Source organism: Parasteatoda tepidariorum, chromosome 1 (genome assembly GCF_982258835.1).
Source record: "Parasteatoda tepidariorum strain Cologne lab strain chromosome 1, Ptep-v5.0, whole genome shotgun sequence".
Lineage (NCBI taxonomy): Eukaryota > Metazoa > Arthropoda > Arachnida > Araneae > Theridiidae > Parasteatoda > Parasteatoda tepidariorum.
In genome coordinates this window covers 86,004,988-86,029,693 of record NC_141755.1, presented here as the reverse complement: position 1 = coordinate 86,029,693, position 24,706 = coordinate 86,004,988, and the positions used below count along the sequence as shown (strand labels likewise).

Sequence of the window (24,706 nt, the reverse complement as noted above, 5' to 3'; positions counted from 1 at the left end):
GTTGTAAACCCAAAAATTGGGTCAGCTGTTCAACGGCGGTCATAAAAACAAAATGTATCAAGAGCCGCGATGGCTCAGGGGATAGAGCGTTCGCCTTCCAATGAGGTGAACCGGTGTTCGATCCCGGCGATGGCTGGTAGATACGAATTCCGCATCCGGCTTTCACCGACCACAGTGCGGACGTGAAATATCCTCAGTGGTAGACTGATTATGGGTTAGAGTCCCCTTGCCATCAGACTAACCGTGGGAGGTCTCGTGGTCTTCCACTCCATGCAATGCAAATTCGTTTTAGTTCCAACAAAAAGTCCTCCACGAAGGCAGAATTCTCCCAATACTTGATCCAGGAGTTCCCTTGTCTTCCGGATAGGGTTCAAAATTACAAGGCTGCGGAGTTGAACATTAGTTGTCGTAAACCCAAAAAAATTGGGTCGGTTGTTCAACAATGGTTAATAAAATAAAAAAAAATGTATCAATCCCGTACAAGTAACGCCACAATAGCCCTAGAAATGAGTTTAAGCCACATGTTAATGTGTTTAATGTTATGTGCAATATTTTTGAAAACCTTTAACGGAGCTATCAAAGGATAAAAATAAGAATCGTTTCTACTGACAAAAACCAAATTACAAAGGCAAGTTTCTAAAAATCCGAAAATGGTCATGGTTTTTAAAATAGAGTAAGCTAAATATACGGTCAAAAAACTGCCCTATTCTTCCTAGAATTGTTATGATAAAAACTATTTCATGAGGACAAAAATATTATTTGAGGGAAAAACAAGTTCATAAAATATTGGCTGCTTTGGCTCGATTTCTAATTGTTCATTTTACAAGGAGAAAGAAAATTCTGGTAAAATTACCGTACTGTATGGTAAAGACAATTATGAAAAGAAAAAAACGAAATTGTAGTAATGAAACCAAAATATATGGTATTTGAACCATTTAATTGGTCATTTTTCTGTTCATATGTTAACGGCCTATCGGAAATTCTGATCTTCAAAATTATAGTTCTTATCACTGCACATTTAGTAATGAAAACAAAACTTAAAAATAAATTAAATTGTTTTTATGCCCTGCTCAAAACCATATTTTATTGTTAATTTTACCAAACTTCACTACCGAAGCTCTTCGATAAAAAGTACCGGGTTTTTTAGTATTCCTATAGAGTCAGAAAAGTTGTAAATTTGAGCATATTTGGGTAGTTTTGACCTATTTTTTATCTCAGTGTAGGGGTGCACAACCTGCGGCCCGCGGGCCAAATGCGGCCCTTCGACTACTGAAGTGCGGCCCGCGAGAGTTTCTAAACACAATAAGAATTTTTTTAAAAAATGGCAATTTTTAATCGCACTTTAAAGTCATCACGTTTTGACACAATCAATTTTAACAGATTCTTTAGTAAATGTACGTTTAACGCGCTTTCTTGAAGCCGAATTTATTGTAAATATAAGTGATTTTTTTTTAACAGTTATTTCCGCTTTTTCTACGAGATTTTAAAAATTCCGAATTTTTATAACGACGCGAGTTTCAGATCGCAAATTTAAATAATCACTTTTTGGGCACTTTATTTGTGACGATTTCATCTTAAATCTAAGTGATTTTCTATCTTTTTTTTGCAATTCTTTCTTTTTCTTCAAAAATTTTTCTCGGCAGTTATTGCTATACGTTCCTACATATCATAAAAAATTCCAATTATTCTGCTATGACATGCAAATTTTAAATCATGCATTTGACGCGCTTTATTTGTGCTGAGTTCAGCATAAATATATTTTTTCCTAATTATTTCTATACTTTTCCTCGTGATTTTGACGATCCCGTTATTTAACTATGATGTTATTACGACACGTGATTGTTAATCACGCAATTAAATAATCACTTTTTGATACGGTATTACCGTACAGTTTTATCGTAAATCCTAGTTATTTTTCCTTCTTTTTTATTTCCGCAACGAATATGATTTGGTCGAATGTGGTAATGAATTGTGTTTGATCAAAAACCAAATATTCGGCAAAAAGAAGAAGAAAAAATCTATTGAACACCGTTCACTTGGGGCCAAATAGCAAAATCTTTTAGCAGTATAGCAACACTAAAATTTCAATGCTCAGAATAATATTTCCTGGAAAAACGTTAATTAACTCTAAAAAATAAGGCTAATCAAGAACGTTTTTGAAAATGTCGAAAAGCGAAACAGAGAACATAAAAATCAATCTTAATTTTTGAAATTTTTTTTAAAAGCTGAACATCTCAATTTTTCAATTACCAGAAAAAGCCAAGAAAAAAGAATTAAGTCAACAGAAATGCTATTAAAAATTACTGCGTTATAACGAAAACGTCTAAAAAAAGTTTTTTTTTTATTTAAAGAAAATAAAAAAAGATAGAAAAAATGTTCTTAATTTTTTAAGTGAAAATCTTATGCCGAAAATCTCAATTTAAATTTTTCTCATTGCCATAATTTTAGAAGAAAAAAAATTGCTATAAAAATTTTTTTTATTTGTAACTTTATTTTTAAAAAAATGCTGAGTCATAATAAAAATGCCTAAAAAAAAAACAGTAAAAACAAATGTTTCTTAGTTCCTGAAACAAAACTTTAATGCTGAAAATCACACTTTTCTATGTTACTGGTTATTTATATTACAGTACAGGGAAAGAGTGATAATAAATTAATAGTATGAGACGTTCTGTTAAAATGCTGGGTTATAATAAAAACTGCAAAAAATGGATCCTTCTCAATTCTCAAAGTATCGAAAAAATGACAAAATTGACTTGTCTGATTATAATTTGAAAAAAAAAAAAGTAATATCTATAAAAATTCAAAAATAAAAAAAACTTAGAAAAATGCATTTCTAAAAAATATTCTGTCAAATATTTGACTGATCATTCAACCAACTGAATTTTTCACAGAAGGGCCAAATACTCTTTACATCCCTCCCTAATTTAAATGCAATGTTATTGCAACTTGAGAAATTCATAAAATGGCGGAAAACGTGAATTTTTAAACTGCTCACTGTTAGTAGTTTAGATTTCAATTTTTTGTTGCTTAAGTGATCTTTTTCGATAAAAAAAAAGGAAAATGTTTACGATATAAAAAATCTAATAATTAATAAAATAAAATAATAAAGTACATTACAAAATAAGCATTGAATTTTATTTTGAACTATCACAGTTTTGTTTTTATTTTAGGCTTTTGTTTAAAACCTATAAATTTTCTTCAATTAAAATATTTAATTTGAATTTATATTACTTAATTACGACTAAACTTTATCCTACTTTCATTCTGTGGGCATTGCAGTTCTTTTTTTAATTTATTAGAATTTAATTCTAAAATGAGTTTTCATATTGCATGATATGATAAAAAAAAATATTTCTTTTCTTCAATGTTTATTTATTTTGATAAATCTATTGTTCATATGAAAAAAATAGCAATTTTTTTTTGCAAAAAAAAAAAAAATTATAAGTTTTTTTATTTTTGAATGAATTCTAATAATGGAGCACTACTAAGTTATTGATATTACTAAGTTTGTTAATAAAAAAAATGGAACGCTAATGTTTAAATAAACATTATTACATTTGTCATTAACATGTCTAAATACATGTGCGGCCCTTCGTTAGCCAACCTGCTGTGCAAGTGGCCCTTCACTCAAAAAGGTTGTGCACACCCCTATCTCAGTGTATCCTATTTTTTTAAGGGTGAACTATTTTTTACATTGAAAGTCATGCGAATAACTTTAATTTGGAATACTGAAAAGTTTAACGTTATCCTCTTTCAGCATTCTTAATTCCAATCACATAATAATGCCGATATTTTTCTCATGGGAAATCTATTTCTTACTACAAGAGCATAGTTACGCTTAAAAAGAGGTCGTTGCTTTGATCTAATGCTCTATGTACATTTCTCCATGAGGATTAAAACATTATGCACGCATTCTGCTACTAAAACTAAAGCACAGTTCATTTCTGTCTTCAAAACTTACACTTGAACAGTAATATTACATTTTAACTAAGTTATCACTGCGACTGCTAATATTCTCCGTTTAAACTTTATTAAAGAATTATAACTAAGTCCCCCCCCCCATATCATATCATCTTATTTCTATAACTAGTTTTTCCACTTGATTTGTTTATGATCTTCTTTTAAAATTTTATTCTTTAGCTTTTTGAAAATTCTCACAACATATTTCAGGTTATTTTAGCTTTTTCAGCAGCTTGGAATATACAGAAAACGCCAACATGTAGAAGTTGATTATGACCTGCCAAAGTTTTTTGTTGATTATGAAGTTTTAATATCGTCCTACTGTATCTATTTTTTCATGGTTTTTTTGTCTGATTTTGCATTTTATTTATTTATTTTAATTGTTTTTTTTTTATTTATTTTGGTACGGAGTAAAAAATTCAGTTAAAATTACCATACTGTATTGTAATGACATTTATAATAAAAAAATAACCTAACTCTGGTTAATAAAGCCAAAATATACCGTATTTAAACCATTCTCTTACTTAATTTTTTTCCGTTTGTGTGATACAGTTTAGCGGAAATTGTGATTTTCAAAATTTTTAGTTTATTACCACACATTTCGTACAAAATCCAAAACTGAAAAATAAATTTAACCGAATGAATAGCTTTTATTACATACTCTAAGGCTAAGGTAACATGTTAAAATTACCAAATTTTATCACATTACAAAATAATATTTTATTACGAAATCGCTTCGATAAAAATTACTGAGGCTTTTGGTGTTCTCATAGAACAAAAGTTTAACAAATTCTCGATTTTTCTACCATACTTTTTTCCTTAGCGTGCAATTCATCTTACAACCTTAGCGCTATGCTTTGTGATTATGATTTTAGGAGTTACCATGTCAAGCATTGCATAAAAATGTTTAAAAACTTCTGAACTAAATATTGAATTTAAAGTCTTGAATTCCCTATACGAGTGACTACAAAATTTTTAATATTTATATATATATATATATATATATATATATATATATATATATATATATATATACCATCGGACCTCTATTTAACGAACTTTCATTTTACGAATTTCTCTAATTTGCGATTTTTGTTTTGTTGCGAGGAATCAAAAACATTTTGGAAATTTAATCCTAAAATGACTTCCAAATAGCGAAGTGAATTTTCTACTTAACGAACTTTTCTTTGAGATCTACTTTCCCTATTTCCCAAAATATTTCGAACATGTAACGCATTTTATGGGGGAAATGACTTTGATTTGGTTTTCGTACCCACTTAACTTTTAGAGAAAGCAATAAAATATATTTCCCTTTTTGTTTGCATTTCAAACGAAAAACTCAGATAAAATTAGCGGATTTTATCAGTAGCAATTAAGCTTAAGAACGCATTTGGGAATGTATGCTTAAAATTTCTTTTATAATAAATGCAGATATAATTTTATGCATAAATTTAGCGTTTTTTAGTTAAAAATGTATGTAGCATGATAGTGTAACACGCATGATTGTGATAGTAATTGCATATATATGAAATATTTCATACTGGAATATCCTGAACTTCGAGAACTATGGCAGGAACGTGTTCATCGGTGAGTGATGTGCACACTTGGTTCTTAACTTTTTCAACAAATTCAGGTGTAAACGTAAATTGATTCTTCAGCTTTACGAACAGCACTAGTCGCTGGTCTCCTTCGATGCTGTCCTGACCAAGGCAAATGTAGTCTTGCAGTTCCTCCATGGTGTGAACTAGAAATATAAAACATTCAAATTATTCTAATGCTTTTTAGTAAATAGTTTTATACACAACCCTTTTGGTGTAATAAAATAAAATAATATTAAAAAAGTAATCATAACAAATTGCATGAATTAGCACAAACTCAACAAATTCTAAGGGAATAATAAAATTAGATATAACTAAAAATGAATAAAATAAAGTTTTGGTTTTTTGATTTTCTGTTTTATATTTTGGTCTGTGTTTTTGTCGCAACATGGCATATTCCATTACATCTGCAACATTACACAAACTCTCTATTTAAATTTTTCGTTTAAATTTATTTTATTACTTTAAAAAAAACTAATTAAGAGGCGTAAATGGACCAGTGAAAATAAGTACGGACTAGTAATATTTTTTTAGTCTCTGGTTCTTTGGACTTACTTTCAACCATGCATAAAATTATATTTAACTTCTTAAAATTTCTCAACTAAACATGATAAATTTAATATTAAGTATAGAAACTGAAAGTAGTTAGGATAATTGTGTAATAATTTTTGTTTAATTGAGAGAATGTAAGTACAATTATATTTTTCAAATAAAAATAAAAACTAATATTTACATGATTCGATTGAGGGCAAGTTCAGGAATGTTTAATTTAATCTTCTATAAATAAAAATACATCTAACATTTCTTCCTGAATTGGGTGGTATAAATTTTCACAAAATTTAGATATTTTTTAAAAACGTTTTTTCCTTCTGTACTTATAATTCCCATTAAACTTTTCATATTTAGTGCGTAATAGATTTTTAACGTTGGGCGGTGGAATTTTTCGCCAACGATTTTCTTCTTCTAAATGTAAGTTTAGTACTCATTCTCACTCAATTGTATCTGTTTATTTATAATTCTAATTCTGATCTTAATTGAATTTCAAAAAAATCAGCGTGCTGAGTGTTGAAGTGGCGCTTATTTAATTGAAAAATAGTCACAAATATAATGTATTTTACTCACTTGCGTAATAAATATCGGAACATCCAAATCTCTCTCCATTTGGATTCAGTACGTCATCACTGTAACAGAAATTCAATTTAAAAGTAAATTCATTTCATGAAAAATAAAGAAATTTTCAAAAATAAGATGCTTATTTTAAAGAAAAATCAAACAACAATTAAAACCTTTTTCCCTTTTAATATTTTAAAAGATCATTTCTTATATGTGTCCGACAAAATTGTTTAAATAAATAATAATTATGTCTTTTTTTCCCTTCTTTTTTGCACTGTCAAGAAGTTTGTTTAAATTAAATAATTAAATAATAAATAATTAAATATTTTGTTGAAATATGTTTAAATTATAGTACAACATTGTGCGATTTTTTTAAAAAAAAGCAAGAAATAAAAAAGCAGATTACATTTAATTCATTATTAAAGTGACAGTAAATTTGAAACAATATTTCAAGTAGAAGAACGCAGCCGTAAACAAATTCGTCAATCATTGTAGTACACTATAAATAAAACTGTTAACCAACTGAATAATTTATTCTTTTTTAGACCTTTTTTGACGCACATTAGATGGACACATAATAGTTACTTAAGTCACAATAAAAGAGAAATGTCCACTAGGCCTATTTTGGTAATAAATAAATGTCCTACGCGTTTGTATTTCCCTTTTCTTTACCTAATTTTATACCCTTTTCAAGATAGGAACGTAACGAAGAAATTGTAAACCAGATGGCACTGTAATAAGTCTCTTGTAGCTAGACAACCTAGACACCCATTTTACATATTTTTTCCATTTTAATTATTAAGCTTTTAATTGTTTTATTTGTATTTAAAAGAATCGATAGTAAGGTTTCGATGAAGAGGTTACATTTACTTTGAGTAGTGTATAAGTGTTAGTAGTGTGTAAACTATAAAAAATATGAATATGCATAAATGTACCCACCTTCTTCCAATAACAACGAGTCCCTTAGTTTTTGGATCTATCCAACACTCGTCATTTTGGGCCCAAACACCTAAAGGATAAAACAGATATTTTATTTCAAACCTACAATATTAATCCAAATTTACAAAAAAAAATTATTTCTGATTAATTATTATTATTATTATAATTAAAATATTAAATTACATTTAAAAAAAATTAATGTAATTTTTAGAAACCGTGTATAGGAACCGTATGTAGTTTTGTCTGTTCCATAGATGGGTAGAAACAAAATATTTTGGTGTCTGATGTATTTTGGATCAGGTACCTAGCAATAGTTTAAATTTTAACTAATAGGAAGTAAAAGAAATTAAAAAACAAAGCTTAAAAGTAGTTTGTTGCTTGTCTAGCTTTATTGATTTTTATTCACCTGAAATACGGGCTAAAAACTAATTTCGACGTCAATGTTAAAAGGCAGTTACTTTAAATTAATAGAATGTCTACACAAAAACAAAATTACACAAAAATATTTTGTTTTAAATAATAGCATATTAAACGAGCGGTTATTATAAATTAATTTAAAAGAAGTTCAAAGAAAATGCAATAAATCGATAATCGCAGAAGTATATAAATATTACAAAATTATACGTACGTCTGAATTAAAATTAAATGTAATATTAAACGAAGTATATTTAGTTCCTGATAATTTAAAAATAATTCAGTTCTCGGGAAAATAATTTGGAGATCATCTTAAAGGTAATTATTATACCAAAATGTAAGAGTAACTTGGTGGAATAATTTCTTCATGAAATTACTTACTAAAAATATAATTTAAAAGATTTAAACTAATTTCAACGTTGATGAAACATTACAAATATCCTCGCTGTAAAAATTTAAAATATGTAGAAAAAAAATCGCGTAAAATTATAGTAAAAGAAAACTTTAAATAATAATTACAACAATGCAGTTCGAAATATAAGGATATCTTTTTAAAATTTTGCAGTTGAAAATTTTGAATCGTGTGGGACTTTTTGCAATTTTTTTTTCTAATGAATCACTTCAAGATATGACTTGTGTAGAATTTAACGAAATTTCTCTTAATGAAAAAGGAAAAACTATTACCAAAATAGATAGTTATGTTTTATTAAAATGTTTAGTTTGAATTAGGTATTTTTATTCTCTTACCGGGATACTTGGTTAGATAAAGTTCTTCGAGTTTCCTTCCTTTGTTGTCATTCCACAATGCAACTGGGAAAGCTGGATTAGGTACACAGATGACGAGTTCACCTTTTTGGCCGATAACTGCATTACCTGAAGATGATAACAGAAAATTGCACAGATAAATATTTTAAGCTCACTACTAGATTTAGAAAATAAGCAACATCAGGATAAAAAAAAATAGTTACTTTTTTTTAACAGAATAAATTAAATTTGTTTGAAAGTTTATTTCTTTTGTTAACTTGTGAATTTTTTTAAGTACAATGGCCTTTATTGAAGCAACCCGTATCAAAAGAAAGGAAGCATAAAGGAAGCTATTCGTATCAAAAGAAAATAATCTTGGTTTATGAAAGAAGAAAAAAAAGCATTTAGTATTTTTTTATGTAAATTTTTACAATTATAAATAAGTATCATATCATATATCATATCATATATCATATCATATATCATATCATATATCATATCATATATCATATCATATATCATATCATATATCATATCATATATCATATCATATATCATATCATATATCATATCATATATCATATCATATATCATATCATATATCATATCATATATCATATCATATATCATATCATATATCATATCATATATCATATCATATATCATATCATATATCATATCATATATCATATCATATATCATATCATATATCATATATCATATCATATATCATATCATATATCATATCATATATCATATCATATATCATATCATATACCATATCATATACCATATCATATACCATATCATATATCATATCATATATCATATCAAAAACAAAAATAAGCATTAGTTAAATTATTTTAGAAATTTCTTATCCTCTTAAATGCTCTTCGCTTGTTTTTAGTTTAATTATTGTAACTATTTCATTATAGAAATACACGTTAACTACAAAGAAAATCAAGTATAATTAGTGTATGTATCAAAATTTAACAAAAAACTTTAGCATTTGTATTAAAATCCTTTCTGTCGAAACAATTTTTTGAGTTGCATTTAAACTAAAATATTTATTCTTATTTAAATTTATTGAGACAAATACCATGAGTTTATTTTATCGTCAAAGAGATGAGAAACATTTGCATAAATTTAAAAGTATAATTAAATGTTTTCTGCCCAGCTCAAAATATACTGAGCTAGTTTGGGACCAAAGACAATAACTTTTCACTAGAAATTATCATAAGTAAAAATGTCGAAACGAATAAAAAATAAACCAGAGTAATTTCCATTGCAACGGAGCAAAATTCTGACCCTTACCTTCTTCGTCGAAGCATTTGATGTCCACACCAAGAGCGGGAGCCTGTATTTCTGCACTGTAAGCTGGAAGGTTGAGATCGAATCCAGCAAAAACACCAACAACTTCAGTGGCTCCTAAATATGAAAACAAATAGAAATAGTTGAAATATAAATAAATAAAGGATTGGTTTAAAACTTCGCTTCGTACAGTTGGCTCCCACAATCCCCATATCTCAATCTATTTTCTCATTTGGGGAAGCCTGTTGACTGTGTCTTTTCGACATCTAGATCCGCAACAACCCAGTCTCATAGTCATGAAAACTGCTATTCAGATGCCACAAATAATATCTTTTGAAACGTCTTATAAGGACCGTGCAAAATCGAGACTGTTTCAAAGAAGGTGACCAAACGATATTGATGGTATGGTTGTAAAAAGAAAAGCCTTTCAGCGTATGAAAATAAGATTTCAATACTTATTTCATTGATGCTTCTGTTTAGAAGCAGAAAATTTTCAAAACACATTGAACCCCTTTTATGTAAAAACAATACAGTTCCCATTAATATTTTGGAAATGTAAGTGTTGCAGTGGAATGTTACTCGCTACATAGAAAAATTAATAAAACTTCCAAAATTTTTTAGTAGAAATTTCTGATCAGTAGCGGGAAATCCTACACCATTTACATAAACGGTATTGATTGTGTTATAAAATTTCCAAAATTGTTTTGTTTCAAATATCACTGATAAGCACTGGAAGATTCTACAAAACACTTAGAGCCCCGTAAATTAATAAAAATAATAAAATTTTCCAAATTATTTTGAAAATGCCTCTGATTAACAGCAGAAGTTTCTACGAAGCATTCTAAAGCCCATTTACAAAAAAATAATAAAACTTTAATAATTATTAAGTGTGAATATTATTGGTAACAGAAAATTTTACAAAGCACATTCAACCCCATTTATTTAAAAAGTAATAAAATTATCCAAATTATTTTGAGAATGTTTCTTATTAGCAACAGAAAATTCTGCAAAACATTCTGAAACCCATTTATATAAAAAAATAAAAATAAATAAAACTTCGATATTTATTTAATAAATTTTATTAGGAACGAAAAATTCCACAATAATAAAATTTTCCAAATTATTTTGAAAATGTTTATGACTAACAGCAGAAAATTCTACAAAACTTTCTAAACTCCAATTATATAAAAATAATAAAATTTAAAAAAATATTTAGTAACTTTTATTTGAATCAGAAAATTATATAAAACACTTTCAACCTCATTTATATAAAAAAAATATTAAAATTTTCCAAATTATTTTGAAAAAGTTTCTGTTTAATGGCAGAAAATTTTTAAAAAGCATTTTAAACCCCATATTTTTATTAGAAACGGAAAAGTTCTACAAAACTCACTGAACTTGATTTATAAAAAGATAATAAAATGTCCGAAACTATTTTAAAAATGTTTCTGAGTATTCTAAAAATTACTTTGAGCCTCATTTTGATTTGTTAGTTGTAAAATTGAAAAATTCATTGGTTGCGAATATTTTATTCGGTATGATAATTCAATTTCTCGGAAGAAACCAATGATAACAAAAATGGCTTCTTCTAAAAAATGGAACTATTGACAAATAACTTATTGTGCATGATTCGATAGATTTAGAAGCATCATTATTGGGTCATTGTTTATCAATTCTATGATAATAATATATTTCTATCACGTACTGATTTGCTATTTCTTGCCGTCATATTTACCAATAATCATCACTTCAAGGAAAATAATTTTTCATTTCTGATTCATAAAACGCTCGCAATTCTGCATTATAAAAAAGGAACTTTTTTTTCTCAAAATCCAAATTTAATTACAATTTTTAAAAAAATTCCCACAAAATATCAAAAGTATTAGTATTTATTCTTTTCATTTAACTAAGGCATTGATCAAAACTTTAATCTCAAATTTATAACTTTTCAATTAGCATCTATAATTGATAAGTTAAAATTACTATAATGTTTTTTCTTCGCTTCCAATAATAAAGGAAATCGAGTGGTTATCCGTTATATAACGCTCCTATCTAGACCAATTTACTAATTTAATTAATGATTTAATACCTTTTTATTTTCATTATTTGTTTAAATATTATTTACATAAATTGAGATAAATTAGTACTTTTATAATAAATTATTAAGTAAAACCTAACGGTTGTAAAAATAGTCATTATTGATTAAAAACTCCGTTTTATTGTCACATATTACGCTTTTTGTCATGATTCATACTTAACTATGATTCATGCCATGATTCATGTTGTATTGCACTTAACTAAGATTCATGTTGTGTCATGATTCATACTTAACTCAAATAAACTATGTTTGTACTTTTCTATTCAATGGATGCAAAATTTACGGTCGCAAATATCATTGTTTTTAAAAAACTTCATATAAAATTTTCATTGCTCAATTCTTTACAAAAAAAATACTTTTAATGTAAAGGATACAAATGTATAATAACATTTAACTGCAATTTTTGAATTATTTATAATAATATAAATTAAATGAAAGCTGAAAATGCTTGGAACAACTTTCTGTTTCTTTTGGCAAATTTCTCGAACCAGGTGAGTCCGACACAAAAATAACAATTTTCACTGCAAATGCTGATTTTAAGTTAGTTTCGATAATGAACGACAAGTAAGAAAAAGTACTGATTACATCGAAATGTTTTAAAAAGTTTAAGACAATTTTAAGTAGGATGCCCAAAAATTCATACAAGATTTGAATTTTGTGCCATTTGTACTAGAGAAAAAATATCGCAGAAATAATAATTATCTGTGACTGTTAGAATTTTTTTTTAAAAAAAAAAGCTTTCTGTTATACGCACGCAACACACTTTTTAACCGCAAAAAAACTACAAATAACTTTTTAACTACACGTTGTAATTTATATTACCTGCAATTTTAAAATACACAGTTTCGGTGGCAGTAAACTAAGTTTTCAACTACTTTTAAATATATATCATTTCCACAGGCATCTACTGAAATGTTTTCAATAGATTACATTGACAAATTATACTGTTTTTTTTTTTTTTTTTTTTTTTTTTTTTGTAGTGTAATACCTTTTTTATTACTTACTTTCGTATTTGTTTTGGAATAGTTGCGGTATCAAATTTTCTGCCACTTTTCAATAGCGAGACCTGTCAGATCTCAAAATGAGTCCCGTGCTTTAAGACAATGTAAGTTTCAAATATTTCTTTTACTGCTGCAAGCAGAATGTTTATCTATATTTTATCGTCAAATTGAATTGAGAGCTAATTGCAATTCCAATCAACGAGAGCGCTATAATTTAATCTAAGAGCTCTGGGTCTGGTGGCAACACAAGTTTCAATCGAATCTTGCTAGGAACATCGCTCTATTACCACCAATGGAAAATTTCCGCCATCAAACTTTTGACAATTCTCCGACTAGCTAGGATGCTCAAATTTTTATGGCAAATCTGTGCTGGGTGGAAATAAATGTTTCATCCGTTTCCTCTTCCGCGCAAGACGAATTTGTATCGCCATTTTATTTCCGAATAGAATGTATCGTCAATCGAAATTTTGACTACCAATTTTTGCAAATCAAATTGTTTAATTTTCTAGTGGTGTGCTTTGCTTGATACCATTACAAATCACAAGTTTTTCTTAAGCAGTGCAAGTGAACTGTATCACTAATCACAATTTTGACTTATATCCGATATAAACAAACAGACACAGAATTAAACATATGAATGAAAATTAGCTTTAAAAAAATTTAAAATATTTTTCAAGTAGACCAAAAAAGAAAAATAATTTAGTTTTTCTTAGTCCTAAAATGAACACCATAGGGTGCATCACTTTTGGAATTAACTAGTTTCGCACGAAAAGCTACTGTATCCTTCGAAACTCTAGATTTTTTTGATTAAGTCTAACAAAAATATCTTTTTTCGTCTACTTGAAAAAGGTAGTTTTTAATTCTTTTATTATTTAGAAACTGATATTGTAATGAAACTATTCAAAATCGTATTTAAAAAGAAAGACTAACTCGTAAATGATTCACAAACAGAGCACTGCAAATATGTAAATTACGGACTAATCGTTATGCAAATCACTGACATTTATTCATGCGAAGTGAAAGTGGTGTTAGAGTGTAACAAATAAATCGTCCGCATCCAAATGCGTTATTCACTGATACGGGGAATCGTCCGTGATATTCCGTGACTCACTCAAATGCTTCCCTCTCGAATGTCGGTCGTCACCGTCGACTGATTCCGAAACTTATTATAAATTTCAAGGTCATGAATTGTTATAAAATGTCGAATTGTAATAAAAAGCACCTTGGATAAAAATGAAATCGGGAGAAAATTGTATTTATTTTTGAAAGCGAAACTATGTCAATGGTCAATTTCGGTCAAGGTCCTCCGAATCAACATATTTTTGGTTTTCAATATCACGAAAGAAGTTATAGAACATTACAAAGAGTTAAAAAAAGAAAGGAGAAAAGAAAACGAGCGTATTATAAAATTGAAATTAAGGTAAAAGACTTTTTCCTTTTGGCCTCCTTTTGATAAAATGCACAAATACACATAAATTAAGCGAAAGTCACAGTATAGCAGCATGATCTGCAGCCACACGGCTTTTTTTCTCCATATAAATTAAACTATGTCGAAAGCTATAAGATCAAAATCAAGTTAAAAATTGTGTGAGAAAAATTGTCACTGATCATAGAAATAAAATCCGTTATTTGGGCATTTTTTAAAAACCTCACCAACGATTAATGAAAAAGGAAAGTTTCAAGTTTAATGTTTTGGTGAAAGCTCAACCTATTACAGTGTGTAACAAATTTATAAGACCACATATTTTTTTATTAATAAAAGCATCAGAGGATTAAATATAAATTTAAAAATAAAATACAGTACAGAACCCGTTATCCGGAAATCAGAAAACCGGAAAACCAAAAAACTGGAACGAAATTCGATAAATTTTGCCGCAATTAAAAAAAAAAAATTTTTTTTCTCATAAGATTTTAGGATATTTCTTTCTTTTTTGAAAGATGTTTACCTTGCCATCATTTCAGAAATAATCATTAGTGTATTACCTCATCGTTTTTTCTTATTTTTAAGATTATTTCCAAAAAAAAGTTTTTTAGTTGGGTTTAACACTAAAAAAACGGCTTTTTGTAGCGATTCAGAAAACCGGAAAAATCAGTTATCCGGAATAGCGATAGTCCCGATCGTTCCGGATAATCGGTTCTCTACTGTATTTAAAAGTTAGAAAATATATGAAGCCTCCTGATGGCACGAGGCAGATCATACACGCTTTTATTATGACGTTCTTGTGATATACTAACTCAAGTCCTAATTTCAATAAAGAATTAATCTAAATTAATTTTAATACTTCTATCGATTTCTGTTATAACGAATTTTTTCTACTTACCGTACAAACAGTTGACAAATAAATCTTTCTTTACTCTGTTGGTGAGGAAGTCAAAATTCTGTAATTTGACAGGACTAGCACCAATTGTCAACATTTTGAGATGCTCCATTTTACAATCAGGACCTGCATGGGAATAACGATTAAAATACAAAAATTTGGAGTCAAATACACATTTATAAGTTTATAATACAGTTAAAGTATTGTTATAATGCATGTAAGGATGGTATTAAAATAAACTGATACAATCTGCTGTGCAGATTCAGTAGGGGAGAGTGGGGTCAATTGTAACATTTTTTACTTAACTATTTTTAACTAACAAAAAATCCAATATATTATTAGTATTAATTGACAGACGAGTAAAGTAGACTATCCTCTACTAGAAAGAAAAATAAATACCTTATTTTAAATGTTATTATATTAGTTATTAACAATTTTTGACAGTCGTGCACTTGTTACAATTGTCCCCACTTACAGGGTCGATTGTAACAGTTCATAAATTCAACTAAAACATAGTTAATAATACATATTATCATAGTTGTTATATATTTTTTTATTGAACAAAATAGTAGTGATATTTTAGGAGTAAAAATAATAATGAGCAGAGACCAAAAGGGTTAAACTTTTAACTTTAAGGGGCTAAAAATTTTAATTTATGCTGTGAAAGGTGACAAATAAAATAATGCACATGCAACATAATATAAATGATATAGGAAACTATTGGTGGTTCTTAAAGAGTTAAGTAATGGTTTGTAAACATAAGATTATTTATTTTCAGCTGTTACAATCGTCCCTTTACTTATAGTTATAGTTACTTATAGTTATGACGCCATTTCAGCTTCATTTGTTAAAAACAATGCTAGTTAATTCACAAAACTAATCTTTTATTTTAAAATGTTAATTAAGGTATCCACTTACATATTCGGCTAATAATTTTTATTTACTGTTATTTGTTCAAACAAAATTACTTTGTTACAATATAATATTCTAATACCAAAAAAAATACTTGCGTAGTGTGAAAATATCTTTTGTGATGTAACTCTTTCAAAAGTACATAAAAATGGTTGCCAGCAGGGGTGTACATGTAGATTTATTAAATACACCTTGTGCGCCACCTAGGAACCAAATCTAGAACCCGACACTCGAAATTTTTGCTCTGTTACAATCGTACCCTGTTACAATTGACCTCACTCTTCCCTACAGAATGTTTCAGAATTGCTACTCTAATCTTAGAATCCTATTATTACCAAAAATACCATTTTGGAATCCTTGTCAAAAAGGTACACATATAAGGAGTTGTTTATTAATATTAAAGCAAAAAGAAAAAAAATACATGAACGTCATTGAAGATTAATCATTAGTGAGGAAAATTGTATGAAATCCAAATCCATTTTAAATATATGATTATAAACTTAGTTGTTTCTTATTCCTTAAGTATAATCGTTTACCTCATGTCTGTGATCTCCTGTAATCAAACCGGTTTTGGTGTTTTCGGTTCAGACTTTGTAATAGTAATTCTTTTGATTTTAATAACATTTTTTTTCCTAGCTTAAATATTAATTTATGACCCTTAATGTACTTACGCTTTCGTGCTTCATTTTTTGTGAAGAATAGAAAAACTATTTATTAAAGATGGTGTTTAGGGAACTCCTTGGTATGTTGTCGAATATTAAAGATTATAATACTCTGTTAGACTTAGAGTATCTATCACCTTTGAAAATCCTTTTAGTTTAATAGTTTCCTGTTTTGTCACACAAATCTCCTTTTTTGTAATTTTAATTGTAATTGTTTTTTGTAATTGTAATTTTAAACAATGCATTAAACTCTCTCTAGGCCGATTATCGATCAATTATGAAACATTAAAACTAAATAATATTAAACTTTTAAAAAGGTTAATTATAATTTTCTATATTACTCAATTAAATATTGAATTACATTTTATATAATGGGAATTTTCACTTGTGTTAACCTTTGCTTTTCTGAAAATAATATTTTACTTTAGAAAAATCGATTTTTCCTTTTGTTTTCTATTTGCAACATATTTTTTCTGTTGTCATTTGGAAGTCGGCATTAATGGACAGTAAATCTACATTTCTTTTTAAAATGGAATGAAAAAACTTCAAGTCATATAGCATTATATTAAATCCCTGGTAACTCTCTGTGCAGTTTTCATTCGCATTTATTTTTCTAATTTAGAGATATCAATGCTGCTGGTCTCTTCTTCGTCTTTAAATTATTATTTATGAATTAAAAAGCTTCCCAAAATATTCAATTCAATTTTACATAAATCATTATTGTTTAATGAATAAATAATCACGTAAAATTTGTATACTTAGGTACAAAAAGAGCATTTTGTACATTGGCACAAGTTCAAAAGAAGACGAAGAGAAAGGGAAAGAAAAAGTCATTGTGAGTAGTTTCCATAATTCTCTAATAACTGAATGCTTGCAAGCGGCTTCACGTTCGGGTCAGCCAATCAGGTTCGACCCACACGCGTGACGTCATTTGCAGGTATCCAATTAAATCTGATCGGAAAAGTGATTTAGTGTGATAATAAACCCAAGCCCTAAATCTGTAAAATAAACACGTCACGTACAACCACGTGACGTGATTAGACAAACCATGTGATTATTTGCAAGTATAATCACAGTTGCTTAAAAGAATATTTTGATATTTATTTTCATGTACCTGGAACAATGTCACTCTTTTCCATTTTGTCCACAACACTGGTTGCTAAAAATGTGTAGTTCACCTTATATCGATCAAGAAGTTCCCAGAATCCAATTTCTGGATAAAATGGGCATCCATTGTAAAGGGCGATAGTTACGCCTATCGAAAAATTGGCGACGAATAGGTTCCACAAATTCCAGCCAACCTATAAAATTAATTATGGAAGGTTATAAATTATAATAAACTGGCAAAAATATTGTTGATACTAGTACAATAAGTCGAGCATCTGCAGTATTTTCTAAGTTCTTTTCTAATAGATTCGTTAATTATATTCGAGTGCAATATTTCAATTGCAATACAATGCGATATAATTGTTAATCATGAAACACGTTAAACAAAAAAATATCTAATTCAAAATATCATGATTAATGCATTTTTAAACTTAATTAAATCCCAATTATCATTGAAAACTTAGGCATAATTTTTAAAAAATTTATTTAAATAATTGTTAATATTTTTTGATTAAAATAAACTTATTTATTTTGTGCCGGTCAGACGCACCATATAAAAGAGCTAGTATTTTGATATTTTAATTAAATTCAAAAATCATTTATGTTTACAAAATCATTTTTTCTTCTTAAGGTTTTCGGAAATTTAGAAAAATTGTAAGAAAATAGCAGTTTCTTAAATTCAGGAACTTACTAAACGCTAGAAAATTACAATTAGAACTTAACTGCATAAAAAAAAATTCATTTCAGATAAATATTAGCACATTTAAAATTACATGTTTTGCTCTTTAAGTTATATTATTCTCCTTTATTGATTTTATTAAAGTATCAACTTGAAAATAGGAATTGCTTGTATTATATCTATGTTATTCTAAGAGATGGCAGCACCATCTCGTGGCATTTTAAATATTTCGAAAGTAGCATTCTTTACAAAAGATGTTTTTGTAATAAATTTTCGGTTTTGATTTGCTATAACACAAATTTTGTTTTAGTATCCAGTAAATTTACGCGAAAACTAATAGATATCAGTTCATTCATATTTCCCAAGATAATAATTTTTCTACTGTAACAGTCAAGAATTTTGTTTTTGCATTTTTTGAAATTATTGAAATTGCATTGAATTTTATTGAATAATTGAAATTTAATTAATAATTTTGATTATCTGACTTTAATAGTATTTGTTTAGTAAAATTAAGTGAAAAATTTTTCTCATAATTGGTTGAAACTGCAGCATAAGCATTAAATAATTCTGCAACTAGCAGTGTCGCCATCTAGGGAAAGCTGTAACACTAAAAGTTGTAGAAAATGGAATGCTGTAGATAAAAGCAATGCAGCAAAAACTTGGAGAAAGACAAAGGAAAGTAATTTTAAAATGCAAATAAAGTTTCAAGATAGTATGAAACAAAATACAAAAAATAAGAATAGATAATGCAAAAATTGTGAAGAAAATAGGAAATATTCAGTATTGTGCTTATTTTTTTAAATAAGTATAGTAATAATAAATATAAATGCTTTGTAAATTCATTAAAAAAATAAGTAAATAAAATTTTGTCATGCTAGTACAACAGGATCAGTCTGTACCATACTATTCATTTTTAAAAGAGTTTCGTAATAATGATTTCAGAATGACAGAATATTTTTTTAACATTATTTGCCCAATATAATAAAAAGGAATAGAATTTATAAAGATAGAATTTTACTGCCCATAATTTTTTTTCTCCTCCCTTCCTATTTTTTTCTAATTATGTTTCATCAAATTCTGGAAATCATAATTTCCAATTTAATTTTAATAATCTTTTAAAGGGCATAAATTTTAGTGTCATATTTTTAATGATAAGTGTATTACCGTGATAACTATTTTTTTTCGTATTTGTGTTATATTATTAGATTGAAAAAAAAATAATGCAGTGGTTAGTGCATTTAACTTACTGGATAAGGAGTAAAAACAACATCCCCTCGCTTGAGATTGCAATGTAGGTTAAAGTCCCGAAGAAGTGGAAGAAAACACTGCAAAAAAACAAAACGAACATCTCTTTGAAAAAACAAAACAAAAAACAATGGTTTAAGCATCTATTTTTATAAAAATAAATTCAATCAGTGATTTAAATATAATATATATTTAATTTTAGTTGAATTAAAAGGGAATGCGTGGAGAATTTTTCTAAATTGATCTGTATGAAGAAGAACATATAGAATATATAGAACATATAGAATATATAGAATATAAGAACATATAGAATATATAAACAACTATAATTCTAGATGTTTTGTGTGTATTTACGACATTAAAAGGTTAACATACATTAAATTCAGTTTTAATATCGTATTTCTTTCTTAATTTAAGTTTTTTAAACGGTTGATACAGCTATGTGTACTGAAGATGTGGTTTATATGGAGAAAAAATATAACATTCAAAAAGTCGATGTTTTGTGGGGAACCTTCCAAACTATACTATTTAGACTAAAAACACTAGACTGTTTTGTTTTTTGAAAGTTTTTAAAATGTTTAACAATTTAAGAGATAAATTCGTTTCTAACTTGTGTAAAGATTGTGCAACTGCTAACAATAAATAAATAAATAAATAAAATTTTTAAAAAAATGTCACGAGAAGATATAAAATCCCAGAAAAAAATAGTGATAAATCTGTAACAATTATTCAAGCGTCGTTCCTTCTTATATACTGTTTATTTCGTTTAAAAATTTAGCGTGTAGATTCACGAAGATATAGATGTCGTCTTTTTTTCTTCTACTTTTAATATAACTTAGATATTATTTAGAAATTTTCAAACAATCACAAGTTTGCTCCGAATTATATTACGTTAAAATTTGAATTAAAAAAAGAAAGAAAAAATACAGCAGTGAAAGTTTAGTTAGGTACGGACGCACGAAGTATGCGCATTTGCTGATATCTTAGGAAAATCCTTCTTTCCATAATTTTGCCTTCTGGTGTATCAAGCACCTTAAGGAGAAAAAAAAATCAATTTTAATATCATCAATGTTTAAAAGGTGGTTTACAATTCAAAATTGTTCATCTAAAATATTCTTTGATTGAATAATCATAAAAACGCTGCCGCTGAGTCTTGGGTATAGTGAAAAGTAGTGGGTTTTGCGCATGAACAAGGTACTTCTTTTAGTTTTTTTGTGCTACAAGAGTACCTTCTTCGAGAACAAAACATTGCCAAATATCCCGAAAATGACCGATGATTTGAAAAATGTGTTAAAGACAACCGGAAAAAGATAGATTTTGCTGCGTTTTGCTTAGAAAGCGAAACTTTTGCATCAAAAATGCATCAAAGTTCACCAACACATGTTATTTTTTTCGATAAAAAGTTTTAAAACAATGTTTTCCTAACAGCAGTACACATGCTAAAAGCAATCATGACACAACTAAACTTCAACAATGTTTAGTTGTGTCATGACAAAACTAGGAGACGTCTGTGCAAATATTTCAACGGGATGGGGATAACACGCAGCAGCAATCATTTTTTCAGAAATTTATCTAGGCAGTACTTCAATCTGTTAAAACTAATGACGAAATTTGCTGAGAAAAAAAACATGGTTTTTTAAACAGAATGTAGCAAACCGTACTTTTGATTTCTCTTTATCCGAAAGATTTCCCAAACCATTAGGCATTTGAGGAACATCTGGTATTTATAATAAATATGCACCCTTACTTTCGGTACTATTATATTTGGTATTAAAACACTGCGGAAGGTTCTTGTTTACAGAACGAAAACTGGAGCATATCCATTTATGTACTTTCATTTATGCTTTATTCATGCTACTTTTTGCTTTAGTCTACACATCACAAAATATATCCTATCATTTGTTGGATGCACACTGATATTTATAACAAATATACATTTTTATCATCTACGTTTGAAGATGATCTCCTTGTACTACCAATGCGTCTTAATTAGTTTAATAATAACAAAATATACCCTATCATTTGTTGGATACGCACTGATATTTATAATAAATATACATTTTTATCATCTACGTTTGAAGATGGCCTCCTTGTAGCACCAATGCGTCTCAATAAGTTTAATAATAACAAAATAAACCCTATAATTTATTGGATACACACTGATATTTATAATAAATATACATTTTTATCGTTTGAAGATGGTCTCCTTGTAGCACCAATGCGTCTCAATTAGTTTAATAATAACAAAATATACCCTATCATTTGTTGGATACACACTGATATTTTTAATAAATATTCATTTTTATCATCTACGTTTGAAGATGGTCTCCTTGTAGCACCAATGCGTCTTAATTAGTTTAATAATAACTAAATATACCTTATCATTTGTTGGATACACACTGATATTTAAAATAAATATACATTTTTATCATCTACGTTTAAAGATGTTCTCCTTGTAGTACCAATACGTCTTAATTAGTTTAAATAAATGATTTGTGACAGTGAAACTTTTTTTTCTGTGAAAAAATTACTACGCATAAATATTTAAATGACAATAAAGAGTACAAAATTTTTAAGGTCGCAGAAAATTATACAGTGATGCAATGACAAAAATTTCTAAGAGACAATTTTGTTCCTAGATTTAAAGAAAATTTGTAAAGCTAGCAAATATTCTGGCGACATCGCAAAATATGTAATTAGTGTTATTAAATTTGAAGTCGTGACAAATATATTTAAAAAACATTCTAAATCTACGAATAAAAATTCCGTATCTTTCTGAAGGAAAGCATTCATCAAATATTGCTTAAAAATAATGAAAAGTAACAATTATTTCTTCTTCATTAAAAAAAATATGTATAGACAAAATAGCTAAATAAAAAAAAAATTTTTTTTTGAAGATTTTTTTTTCTCTTTGTGATTGAATCTTCGGAAGCATTTGCACCATTATAATGTCTAAACTCACAAGGACAAGTATAAGGAAAACTTACACCGATAAAAACATTTCGTGCACATGATGACCAGTTTCAACGATCGATGTTGAAAATCAACTTCGTATAACAGCGTTTGTGAAATAATGTAAAAATGTTTACAATGGTCGTCCCAGTCTTAAAAGTTAATCTCAGATCGATTCGGAAAGTAGGTTAGGATTACGATAACGATGTTTCAAAATTGTCGATATCAAAACGACTTAATAAAGTAAAGTATTGATTATCGTTTGATCAATAATTTACTACGACAATAAGATATTTTAGAGCTAGTCAACAATGTTTTTCTGACGGGGGGGGGGGGGAGAGATAAAGAAGATTCTTATTTCAAAAATTAATTTTTACTGTTGAGAAATGCTTGTTTTTACAAATGGCAAAAAGTATAAATTTGATACTTAAATTTAAAAAAAAATAATGCAACTGCCAAAAAAAAAAAAACTTATATTACTAAAATGATCGAAATTGTCAGTGTGATTAAAACGACGTAATAAAGAAAAAGAAGAAAGGACTACTGTACGAACTAAAATTTATTGTGTTTATTAATTGTTTTAGTGCCAGCCTCATATAAAGTGTTTTTTTAACATAGAAGAAGAAATATTTTTATTTATAAAATAAATTTTTACTGTTGAGAAATGCTTGTTTTTAAAAATGGCAAAAAGTATAAATTTGAAACTTAAATTAAAAAACAATAATGCAGCTGCTAAAAAAGAACTCTTATGACTAAAATGATCGAAATTGTCAGTGTTATTAAGACGACGTAATAACGAAAAAGAAGATTGGACTAAATGATGTAATGGACTAAATGATGTAAAACGATGTAATGAAGAAAAAAAAAAGTTTTGACTATCGTTTAATCTAAGGATTATTAAGTTTATTATATGCCCATATAAAAAGATTTTTTTTAAAAAAAGAAGGGATTTTTTTTAAAATTCTAAAACCAGTTTTTAATCCTTCCTTCCTCAATGGCACGACAGCCCCGGGTGGGCCCTGGCCTTCTCAATCAACTTCCTCCAGGCCTGCCTCTGCCTGGCAGTTGTCTTCCAGTTTGAGACTTTTAAGACTGAAATGTCTCTTTCCACGAAGTCGGCCCATCTCAGCTTTGGTCGACCTCTGGGCCTTGATCCGATGGGCTGAGCCGAAAAGATTATGTTTGTCGAACGCTCTCTATTCATTCGAATGATGTGACCAGCCCATTTAATTCTTTGAATTTTTACATACTTGACAACATCAGGCTCTCTAAGGGCCCGATAGAGTTCTGAGTTTGAACGTCTGTACCAAGTACCATCAATTTGTTTGCCCCCAAAAATGGATCTTAGGATCCGACGTTCGAAGATTCCCAAGGAATTCTCATCCTTCTGTGTTGTTGTCCAAGTTTCTGAGGCATATGTTAGGATAGGTCTGATTAAGCATTTATAAATTAACAGTTTAGTATCTCTTTTTAGTAGGTTTGATTTTAAATATTTTTTTAATCCATAAAAACATTTACTTGCATTATTGATTCTTCTTTGTATTTCGGGTGCGATATTGCCATTAACGTTGACTTCAGAACCAAGATAAACAAAACTGTTTACTTTTTCAAACTTGTATTCACCAATTTGCAAGTGAGTTGTAGTTCAGTTTT

At 28.0% G+C, this 24,706-nt stretch overlaps 1 protein-coding gene across 4 annotated transcripts in view; it reads right to left on the bottom strand.

Annotated features, from left to right (window-relative positions):
- The window catches only part of LOC107450051 (acetoacetyl-CoA synthetase), a 148,012-nt gene that overhangs the window by 2,390 nt on the left and 120,916 nt on the right, over positions 1-24,706 (bottom strand). For all 4 annotated transcript variants that reach the window (XM_087168291.1, XM_087168285.1, XM_087168287.1 and 1 more), the window contains 8 exons: positions 20,104-20,181; positions 18,185-18,371; positions 15,500-15,622; positions 10,083-10,196; positions 8,772-8,897; positions 7,611-7,680; positions 6,681-6,739; positions 5,502-5,704 (listed from right to left, as the gene is read on the bottom strand). In XM_087168291.1, coding sequence (XP_087024417.1) covers positions 5,502-5,704; positions 6,681-6,739; positions 7,611-7,680; positions 8,772-8,897; positions 10,083-10,196; positions 15,500-15,622; positions 18,185-18,371; positions 20,104-20,181 — 960 coding nt within the window. The remainder of the gene's footprint in view (positions 1-5,501; positions 5,705-6,680; positions 6,740-7,610; positions 7,681-8,771; positions 8,898-10,082; positions 10,197-15,499; positions 15,623-18,184; positions 18,372-20,103; positions 20,182-24,706) is intronic.